The 11,765-nt window shown below is 40.2% G+C and overlaps 1 protein-coding gene across 5 annotated transcripts in view; it reads right to left on the bottom strand.

Moving 5' to 3' along the window:
- Positions 1–233: 233 nt before the first annotated feature.
- LOC107774831 (uncharacterized) overlaps positions 234–11,765 on the bottom strand; it is a 28,931-nt gene continuing 17,399 nt past the window's right edge. For 3 of the 5 annotated variants that reach the window (XM_075251926.1, XM_075251930.1, XM_075251940.1), the window contains 3 exons: positions 11,147–11,407; positions 3,387–3,650; positions 234–1,055 (listed from right to left, as the gene is read on the bottom strand). In XM_075251926.1, coding sequence (XP_075108027.1) covers positions 807–1,055; positions 3,387–3,650; positions 11,147–11,407 — 774 coding nt within the window. In that variant the 3' untranslated portion in view covers positions 234–806. Of the gene's footprint in view, positions 1,056–1,084; positions 1,203–3,386; positions 3,651–11,146; positions 11,408–11,765 lie in introns of those variants that run through there. The other 2 variants (XM_075251933.1, XM_075251937.1) reach the window with 2 other exon arrangements.

Genomic DNA, 11,765 nt, shown 5'->3' with positions numbered 1-11,765 from the left:
AAGACTTGCTGGATTCGGATTCAGGACTTCTAACCATTGCTTGCCCAGTTAAAATACTATTAGTCTCAACTGAAATTAAGCTTGAATTTAGTTTCGGTGGAGATGCTTAATATTAGCTTCTGCTTTAAGTGTCATCTCAATTATTGATTCCCTAAAATAAACAACCAAAACAAACTAGCACAAGAACTTATCATCCTGCACTCGGTTTTGCACGGAAACAAGACCGTTCGGACTTGAAAAAGACAGGCTCCGGCAAGAAACCAGATGTGGAAATACATGAAAAGTGTATTATGCACCATACAGACAAGAGTTCAGACTATCACAAAGCTATAGGCTATATAACCAACTCCAACGTGCGGAGACACTGCAGAATTTGCAGTACTTCTTAGAAACCTCGGTGGAACTATACAATCCTCTTGATACTATTACGTTATTAAAATGAAATTGACATTTGTAGAATGCCTATAGCGCAGTTGAAGACCGTTCTCTCTTTTTGGAGTGTATAGTGTGCTTTTCCCTCTTGATCCTGTTAATGTTTGTATAATGAATTGACATTTGCTGGATGGGACGCTCTTCTTTCTGTCCCACCATCCAGAAAACGAAAGCAGATACTCTGTAAGATCCAAACGCAGAAGAACAGGCAGAGTGCTTGAACCCGCATTTGAGGCATAATATTTGCAATTTCTCTATAATCTTGGAGTTAATTTTCATTCCCTACTCAAAAACTCTCATTCCAAGCATCCGCTGGGAAAAATAACAAGGGCATAACCATGGATACAAAAACGAGAGCACCAACCTTTGCTACATCATGATACTTCAGCTTCGTTTTTATCAACCACCCTATGCAGTAGCCTGGAAATACCCATCCAAAAGCTGACCGGAAGTTGACACTTGAAATGACTGGTTAACGCTGAACCAATGTCAAAAGCAAATTTCTGGAACTCTGGTTTCACCACCATGCGAATCAGCATTGCTGACCACAAATCCGGAGCCAATTTCACTGCACGTCCTAGAGAACGAAACCCACTCATCACACGAACTAGAATACCATGCTCCTGCAGAAAAGAAGGATGGATCATTCTCAGCTTTGTGTTACGCCTGAAGAGCAAAAGTGGTCACTAGAAAAATAAAGAACCAATCCAAGATATTAAGATGCAGACTGCGAAGTGGTCAACCAATTAAACAAGAAAACCGCAATCCATCTGCTGACCATGTAAGAAACTGAATTCAGTAAGTGTCAACAAGAAAATAAAGTACCAAAACAAGAACTTAAGATGCAGACTTCATAGTGTCAACCAATTAAACAAGAAAACCACAATCCATCTGCTGACCAAGTAAACTGATTTCCAAGAGATTTAGTGAATTGTGACATCTCATATGAACAAAGTCATACCATGAAAGTCTGGGAGAGAGTGGTAGAAATGAGAGTGCGAAGGACGGTGTCTATTTCAGACAACCAGTTCGGGTTCATGCCGGGGCGATCTACCACAGAAGCTATCCACCTTATTAGGAGGATGGTGGAACAATACAGGGATAAGAAGAAGGATCTCCACATGGTGTTTATCGATCTAGAGAAAGCGTACGACAGGGTTCCTAGGGAGGTCTTATGGAGATGCTTAGAGGCTAAAGGGGTCCCGGTTGCTTACATTAGGGCGATTAAGGACATGTACGATGGAGCTAAGACTCGGGTTAGGACAGCAGGAGGCGATTCAGATTATTTTCCGGTTATTACGGGGTTGCACCAAGGGTCTGCATTCAGCCCTTTCCTATTTGCCCTGGTTAGGACAGCAGGAGGCGATTCAGATTATTTTCCGGTTATTACGGGGTTGCACCAAGGGTCTGCATTCAGCCCTTTCCTATTTGCCCTGATGATGGATGCTATAACGCATCATATTCAGGGGGAGGTGTCATGGTGCATGCTATTTGCTGATGACATAGTCCTAATCGACGAGACACGACGCGGCGTCAGCGAGAGGTTAGAGGTTTGGAGACATACCCTTGAGTCCAAAGGTTTCAGGTTGAGCAGGACGAAGACGGAATACCTTGAGTGCAAATTTGGGGCAGAGCCGACGGAAGCGGGAGTAGAAGTGAGGCTTGATTCTCAAGTCATCCCTAAGAGGGGTAGTTTCAAGTACCTGGGGTCGTTTATTCAGGGGTCCGGGGAGATCGACGAGGATGTCACACACCGTATAGGGGTGGGGTGGATGAAATGGAGGTTAGCGACGGGAGTCCTGTGTGACAAGAAAGTGCCACTGTTACTGAAAGGTAAATTTTATAGGGCAGTGGTTAGGCCTGCTATGTTGTATGGGACCGAGTGTTGGCCGGTGAAGATCTCACACATCCAGAGGATGAAAGTTGCAGAGATGAGGATGTTGAGGTGGATGTGCGGGCATACAAGGAAGGATAAGATTAGAAATGAAGATATTCGAGAGAAGGTGGGGGTGGCCCCCATGGAGGACAAGATGCGGGAAGCAAGACTCGGATGGTTCGGGCACATTCAGAGGAGGAACACTGATGCACCGGTGAGAAGGTGTGAACGACTGGCGGTGGTGGGTACGAGGAGAGGTAGAGGGAGACCTAAGAAGTATTGGGGAGAGATGATCAGGCAGGATATGGCGCGACTTAGGGTTACTGAGGACATGGCCCTAGGGAATTGTGGAGATCGAGCATTAAGGTTGTAGGTTAGGGGAAATTGTGATGTCTTTTTTACAACGCACTAGAGTGAGACTAGCCAGTTAGGAATTAGTCTTAGAATGCTATTGATCAACTACTGATGATGGGCTTTATCTTCTGTGTATCAATACCTTACATCTTTCTCGTATTTCCTATATCTCTTATATTGCTGTTACTTTGTTTTTATGGTATTTATGTTATGTTATGGATTTTATGGTATTTTATGTTGTTTTATTATGAGTATATTGATAGTACTAATATAGTGTCTCTTGTTGCCTCTTCGAGCCGAGGGTCTCCTGGAAACAGCCTCTCTGCCCCTCGGGGTAGAGGTAAGGTCTGCGTACATATTACCCTCCCCAGACCCCACTTATGGGATTACACTGGGTTGTTGTTGTTGTTGTTGACATCTCATATGACCACTTACAATCAGCAAATTACACAAACAGAATCAGCAAATCTGTGCGTATCACAAAAGGAAAAAAATGCTATTTCCCTAGGAAGGGAATAAATTTGCTTCCAATTACTTAATTAATAGGATCCCTTGTAATTTGTTTAAATTAGATGGAATATTTGGAGTTCAGTTATGAAGGTTGGTTAAACTGTCGAGTTAATAGTGTCATGTTTGAATATTGAAATCAGAGTACATGCACCTTCATTGTTTTGATAAAAAGTACTGTTGCTAAAGACAAGCATAAATAATAAATAGAATTTACCTCATATCCAAATAAACGTCTCGCACGAAGCTTCTCATCAAGAAGATCATTTAGAACTTCATCTTGATAGAAAACATCAGCTGCTTTAACTATGTCCCTGACAAGGAATACACGGACCCTTGAACCCTTGTCTGATAAAATAAATTGGAGAAGATCTTCTGTAGCAGAGACTACGGCCCTTATATCAAATGATCCCAATGGATTTGAATAACTTTCTTGAGTTTCTCCTTCTGTTTCAGAAGCTTGCTGAGATATTGCTGCAATCTGCAGGAAGATACAACATTTTCAACAATTCGCATAAAAGAGTGATCTAATTTACAGGAGTCCTAAACTACCTCATCACCACCTTTATCAGTCTCAACCTAACAGATTACAGATTTTGAAGTATTAGAAAAGATATCAAGCTTCTGAGGATTATCTTTTGATAGCAAAATGCTTCCTACAGTCCTACCCAATGAAATTTCTATTTGGACACATTAGACAGAAGTGCTGCTTTTATTTATCTAACAAAGAAAAAGAAAACTGACAACTTCTACCTAGTACTCTTTTTTGATAATGCAACTTCTACCTAGTACTCGTGGCATCATTCTATTCATAAGGATCATATTGAAAAGAAGACCTAGAAAAGCCAGATAAGGTTTTCACATCTCATATATTGGAGTCCAGCAGGGAAAAACAAAAATGACCTCCTTTTTCTCGATCTAGTCAAAGGTTCCTGTGCAGGTAAAGCATAAGCTTCTGTTTTATTACCTGCAATTCCCCACAAAGGGATCTTAAACCTCAAAGCACAAGCTAGCTGCTGTTGGTTATTCTGTCTTAAAGAATCTTAGAAGATTATTTCTTCTCCTCATTTAACCTCCTCCCTACTATACTGACATGCAAACAACCACCAAAATACCTACTCACCATTACACACTTGCTAACGCCAAGCTCGCCAACCTCCCTCAACTACACTGGCTAAAGCAGATGAATTTCTTCAGACGAAATACGTATTTTCAGGAATAAAGCTGATACAGAAACTCAAAGTTACAGGAAAAGGAGACGAAGCCATCTAAACAAATTTTACAAAAGGAAGCTGTTGTCAAAACATATATTTACTTTCCCCATCCTAGAACATCGGATGCTGCTCGATTGCCTTTTATTTCAAATTGGATGACAATTTTGTTTCTTATAATGAGCATAAATTAGGGAATATCTTCAAATTTTCACCCTACAACTATTATTTTCATTTCAGGAGCACGGGAAGAAATTTAGATTTTGTACAACAAGTTCTCTATATACTTTGACAGTTTGAGAAGCTCTATTCTGTCTAAGCTGATGCAGGCTTTGCTTATTCAGGATTTTTCCTGTCATGAAAATTACTCATTCTTTAGAGCGGAACACAACAACTGTTCTACTTTTTAGCTCTCAGGCACACTCCCCGAGGAGCCTGAGTACAAGAATTTTTAGCTTTCCATGAACACCATTAGACAGCCCCCGAGATTCCGACCACTCCACTGAATCTTTTCCGACGAAGCAGCCGCCACGCGCCGCCCTTTCCGGCGACCTTTCCCACACGCGCCGGGCGCGTGATCCAAATTCCGGCAGCTTTTCAAAAAAAAAAAAGTTTGGGACAGCTTCCTTTACTGCAAATTCCGACCAGATTGGTACAATATTTTTAGATTTCCGACAACTTTTATTTTTCCGGGAGCGGGAAACCTCTGTTTTGGCCCAAAATTCAGTTTCTTTTACCTCAACAGCTCAACTGTGATGACCATCAAATACTCCTTATAATTTCCATAACCTGAACAGTTGGGTTGTACAATATGGGAGACAACCGGATTTATTTCAACGCAGGATTCAAATCTTTTGACATCACCAGATGGAATTCCAACAAAGAGGTATGGTTCGAATGGGTGGAGAGAAGCCGCAGCATGATGAGACGTTCATCCATGGGCAGAAAGGTAATGGAATGGATTTGTTTTGTATTTAAAGAAGCGTCGAAAGATCAAATGAATTTAGTGAAGCGATGGAAGTGCAAGGAACATATGACAGAACATTTCTGTACCAGGAAATTCAACGTTCACGGAAGATACATGAGCATTCTGTCACTGAAGGGAGAAGGGAAGTCTGTTATTATAATTCCAGAGTTAGCCTTGAATGCAGGTTGGAATGACATAGCAGCTAAGATAGAAAGATTCATACATCAGACCCCCAAAATGAATCCCACCTAGAATCACGGTGGACAACTACCCTTATGTCAAAGCAATCAAGGAGAGTAAATGGCAATCCAATACCCTTCGAGAGGCAAAGGTCAGCATAAACAATGGAGATATCTCTGTTGTGGAACCGACAGGTAGCAAGGATTCTGGTTTACTAAAAAGATGCATTGTCGGGTTTTTTGGGAAAGAAATCAATGAGAGACCCACTTTAGCATACATAAGGCGATGGGCTAGTGCGTCATGGAACAAAGCATATGGAGTAAACATGTATGAAATGACATGCAACATGTTTCTTTTTGAATTTCCAAACAGATTCATGGCGGAGCAGATTATGCAAGGAGAATTGAGTTGGAAAAAGTTCAAGCTTCATCTGGAATGGTGGAGTCATAAGATGCATTCCAAACTCACAAATCGAGGAAACATGCTGGATTAGAGCCATGGGGATTCCCTTACATCTATGGTCACAAAAGATCTTCAAAGAAATAGGAGATCTCTGTGGGGGATGGATAGCTACTGAAGAAGAAACTGATCTCAAAAATCATCTTAAGTAGGCAAGAATTAAAATTGTTGGTGATGGCAGAAAGACTCCCAATGAGGTTGGGATTGTAAGGGATGGTATCAAATTTTTCATCCTAATCTGGGCTGAAAGACAGACAATATATGAGCTGAAGATGCAAGAAAACGAACAATGTTTTGAAATAGAGAGATATTTGAACAATCAAGTGGGGTGCACCACATTGCAAAACACTAATAAAGGAAAGGAAAGTGTGCAACTTACACAAGGTTCGAGTTCGATGAATCAGAGCAGTAAAGAGACAAACAATGAGCTGAAATCCTATGACTCCGACTTGGCTGCACAAGTCATTTTTAATGATCTCTCGTGTGAGTTTTCTGATGATATTAGGCTGAAGCCTTGTATTGAGGAAATGGGAGGACCTTCTTACCTGGGGCCAAAAGAGTCCACTCCATGGGATCCAATCCCCAATGAAAACCTTGAAAGTATGACAAAGGCAACATTCAACAGCTACAGTGAGCCAGAAGGTGGAGCAAAGATAGCAAGACTGAAACTGAAGGCAGGGAAGCAGAGCATAAACACAAATATGGGGGAAGATCAAGTTGGAAGAGTTTTGGAACAACTAAAGCACTTTAGCTCTATCCAAGATTGGGAAATCGAGGAGGTGAATCCTATAACAGTTCAGCAACACAGTCCTTTAATGGATAAAGACATGGACGCAACACTATGGGTCCATCAAAATATGATCAAATTGGGGAAAATGTTTGGAGTAGATTTTCAAGGCCATGAAGAAGAAGCATTGGAGTTGTTAATGCAAATTGACAGTTGCAGACAGGTTAGAAGGGTGGAGACAGAGTTGGAGGTGAAGAAACAAAGATTCAAAGGATCACTGGAATTAAAAGGTTTAACTTCGTTTGATGTCAAATTCAAGAGTGACGGGAAAAGGAGTAGGGGAAGAGATCTATCAATCATTTCAATATGAAGATCAAAGTAATTTCTTGGAATGTAAGGGGTTTAAACGACAAGAAGAAAAGGGAGATCATAAAAAGTCAAGTGCAGAACTGGAGGGCAGACATTATATGCATGCAAGAGACAAAAGTGGAGGGGGATATTAAGAAAATAGTCAGTCAAATATGAGGTGGTAGATGGGTGAGGTATGCAAGTTTAGAAGCTAGCGGCACGAGAGGGGGGATTTTGTTATTATGGGATTGCAGAGTATGGAAAGGGGAGGTGTTACAGACTGGTGCATACACTTTGACTTGCAAGTTCGAGGCTCTTTTACAGAATTTTCAATGTCACATAACAGGAGTGTATGCCCCAAATTGTAGAATAGAAAGGAAAATAGTATGGAGAGAAATTGGTGCAGTGAGGGGATTGATGGAAGGTCCTTGGGCGGTTTGTGGCGATTTTAACGTTACAAGGTACCCTTCTGAAAAACGGGAATGTTCAAGGAGGTCCAAAGCGATGGTGGAATTCTCGGATTTTATTGAAGATATGGAGTTGATAGATCTACGACTTGAAGGAGGCTACTATACTTGGTTCAAAGGGGACAATCATACAGCCGCTTCAAGAATTGATAGATTTCTCATTTCAGAAGAATGGGATGAAAGCTTCAGAAACATCAAGCAAACTATCCAACAAAGGTTGATTTCGGACCATTCACCTGTGGCTCTATACTGTGGTGCGTGGGAACAAGCTAAATCATACTTTAAGTTTGAAAATTGGTGGCTGAATGTGGAAGGTTTTGATGACAGAATTAGAGACTGGTGGACATCTTTTGAATTCTCAGGAAAACCAGATTACATTTTAGCTTGCAAGTTAAAAGCTCTCAAGGGCAAGCTAAAAGAATGGAGCAGAGTTTATGAAGGTAATTTGGGAATGCAAAAAACAAAATTGCTAAGTCAACTAGCAGGTTTTGAGACAACACAACAACTAAGAGCGCTGACAGAGGAGGAATCAGTGAGGAAAGCAACTACTCTAATGGAGATTGAGGAACAACTCAAGAATGAAGAAATTGTACGGAGACAAAAATCAAGAGCTCTGTGGCTCAAAGAAGGGGACAGGAATACAAAAATTTTCCATCGCACTGCAAATGCACACAAGAGAAACAACAACATTGATCAACTAATGATTCGACATGAAGTAGTCGAGGATCCAGACAGAATAGAGATTGAGATAACTGAATTCTACAAGGAGTTATACAAAGAGCCTGAAGAGTGGAAACCAACGGTCAATTTCGAAAATAGCTCAAGAATTTCTGAATCAGAAAGGGAGCTTTTACAGAGTAACTTTGAGGAACAAGAAGTTTTGACCTGTCTGAAGATGTGTGCAAGTGACAAGGCCCTAGGTCCGGATGGATACACAATAGGTTTTTTCAGAAAGTGCTGAGACATTTTGAAGGAAGACATCATGGCGGCCTTCAACAACTTCCATTCTCAGGAGATGTTTGAGAAAAGCTTCAATGCAACATATATAGCTTTGATTCCAAAGAAGACAGGTGCGAAAGAATTGAGAGATTTCAGACCGATCAGTCTGATAGGGAGCTTCTACAAATTGCTCTCAAAAGTCTTAACCGAAAGACTTAAGAGGGTGGTAGGGAAAATTGTCGATGCTCAACAAATGGCTTTCATCAAAGGAAGACAAATAATAGATGCAGTGTTGATTGCCAACGAAGCTGTGGATTCAAGAATAAAAAAGAAGGAACCTGGAATCTTATGCAAATTAGATATTGAGAAAGCTTATGATCATGTAAATTGGAGCTTCCTACTCAGAATGTTAGAACTAATGGGTTTTGGGCAGAAATGGAATAGATGGATGAAATTTTGCATATCTGCCGTAAAATTCTCCATTCTTATAAATGGATCTCCTAAAGGTTTTTTCCACTCACACAGAGGTCTAAGACAAGGTGATCCTTTATCTCCCTTTCTATTCATTATAGCCATGGAAGGATTGAACAACATGATCAAAACGGCTAAAGTCAGTGGATGGGTTAAAGGTTTTGAGGTAAACAGGAGTGGGGCAAACAATCTAGAGATCACACATCTCCAATATGCTGATGATACTCTAGTCTTCTGTGATGCCGAAAAGGAACAACTTAGATTGCTAAGAATCATTTTGGTCTTATTTGAGGGAGTCTCAGGATTACACATCAACTGGAGAAAGAGCAATATTTTTCCCATTAATGAAGTTAACAACATGGAGCAACTGACACAGATATTGGGAGGAGAAGTTGGGTCCCTACCAACTGTTTACCTTGGGATGCCTCTTGGTGCAAGATCCAAATCAAAAGAAATCTGAAATTCAGTCATAGAAAAGTGTGAGAAGAAGCTGTCAAGATGGAAATCACAATACCTATCATTGGGGGGCAGGCTAGTTCTAATCAACTCAGTATTAGACTCACTTCCTACTTATATGATGTCTTTGTTCCCAATTCCAGCAGGCATTTTACAGAGATTGGACAAACTCCGAAGATCATTCCTGTGGCAAGGTAATAAGGAGAAAAAGGTCTTTCATTTAGTTAAATGGAAGACACTCACAATGGATATAAAACAAGGTGGTTTAGGAATAAGAAATTTGAAGAATCATAGCAAGGCTCTTAGAATGAAATGGTTATGGAAGTACTCTCAAGAACCCCAATCTTTATGGGGCAAAGTGATCAAAGCAAAGTATGGTGAGAAAAATAATTGGGTGTCAAAAAAAGTCAAAACATCATATGGAGTAAGTGTGTGGAAATCCATCAGAGAACTTTGGCCTATAATGAAGAATCACTCCTCCATAAGAGTGAACAACGGAAGGAACACATCATTCTGGAATGATAATTGGTTAGGAAACGGAAGCTTAAAGGAAAGATACCCCGACATGTTTGGTTTAGCACAAAACCAGCATAAGACCGTAGCTGATATGAGGAGTCATCAAAGATGGGAAATCGCTCTAAGAAGACAGTTGAACGACTGGGAGATAACAAGATTAGCTGACCTTTACAAAGAGCTGGAAGCATTTAGAGGATTACAGGAAGGTTTTGATTCACTTTGGTGGATGAGGCACAACAGAGGGGTATACCGGGTGAAGGATGCATATAAGATTTTGAATCATAATAATCAACAGGTGGACCCATGGCCTTGGAAACATATTTGGAAGACAAAGATTCCATACAAGGTAGCTTGCTTCACTTGGCAACTGGCAAAGGAGGCGGCATTAACCCAGGATAATCACATAAAAAGGGGAATTTCTCTGTGCTCAAGATGTTTTCTGTGCGGGGAAAATGCTGAAACTGTCACACATTTGTTTCTACATTGCAAGATTACAGACCAACTATGGAAAATCTTTATTAGTCTTAGGGGTATTTCATGGTCAATGCCATACAGGCTTAAAGATGTCCTTTATAGCTGGGAAGAAGCTGGAGCTGAAGCAACTAGTAGAGATAGATGGAGGACTGTCCCGGCTTGTATCTGGTAGACAGTTTGGAGGGAAAGGAACAATAGATGTTTTGAAGATAGAAGCAATCCAGTGCAGAAGATAAAACTCAATTGTATTCTTCTTTTTTGTTTTTGGTGCAAACAGAGTTACATAGAAGATACATTGACAATCATAGACATACTAGGATCTTGCTAGGTCTCGAATTAGAACATCTACTAATCCTCTCCATGTAAATTTGGTTTTCAGTGCAACCTATGTACTGATGTTTTTAATATATACAATAGTTACCAATTCAAAAAAAAAATTACTCATTCTTCCGGCAAATCAAGAGCAACAAATTTGAACCTTCCAAACAAAGTAGTGATAGACGAAGAGTATATCCGTAATAACAATGGTCAGGTGCAGAAAGCTAGGAGCCAAACATAATAGTTTTTATTAGCAGTTTGAAGAAATTAAAAAAATTGATAACTCAACAGCTAGTAAGGTCTTTGAGAGTCAATTAATTAAGCAAAAGCAAAGCTGTGTACATGTTATAAGAAGAATGAGCTCATCAAACATGTAGAAAACATACATTTCAATACAGCATACAGAAACAAGTATAACAACAAACACAAAAATAAATGCCCCACCAGTCTCTCTAGCCGATTCCACCTTATAGTACCATCATTGCGGATGAGAAGCTCTCTCAATATTCTCCTCATATCAGGAGTTGGATCTACCAAGAGTCTTCCGATAACAAAAGGATATGCACTTTCAACTACTTTGAAATCTGGATCCAATGCTTTTGCTGTTCCTTCAAGAGATCCAAGTGCTCGTATCACCAAAGCATAGTCAGGAGGAAGAGAAAAGTTGAACTCATACATCACATCATACAATTGATTCATTATGCCCTGAAATCATTTGAAGTGCCATTTAGAGCTTTCAAGGTCATGAAACAATCTAATACTCCTCTGCCTCCATGGAGGTAAAATAAAATTGCGCAAATGGTCCACCAAATTTTGGAGGAAAAATCATCCTATAGTAAAATGACGGTGCATCCATATCATATTCCTTAGATAAATATCAGGAAGTTTATCACACAACTCAGGAAATCCAATCAAGCAGCTATAACCAATCCACCAGGGATTGTACGATTGGTAGAGATATAGAGTATAACGATATAATGACCCACATCAAATAATGTAACACTTGGTTTGTATCTCACACCAGTTAATATGTGTTTAAATACATTCTTCCTCTATCTCACTT

This window comes from Nicotiana tabacum, chromosome 1 (assembly GCF_000715075.1).
Source record: "Nicotiana tabacum cultivar K326 chromosome 1, ASM71507v2, whole genome shotgun sequence".
Lineage (NCBI taxonomy): Eukaryota > Viridiplantae > Streptophyta > Magnoliopsida > Solanales > Solanaceae > Nicotiana > Nicotiana tabacum.
This window is presented reverse-complemented; position numbering and strand designations above follow the sequence as displayed.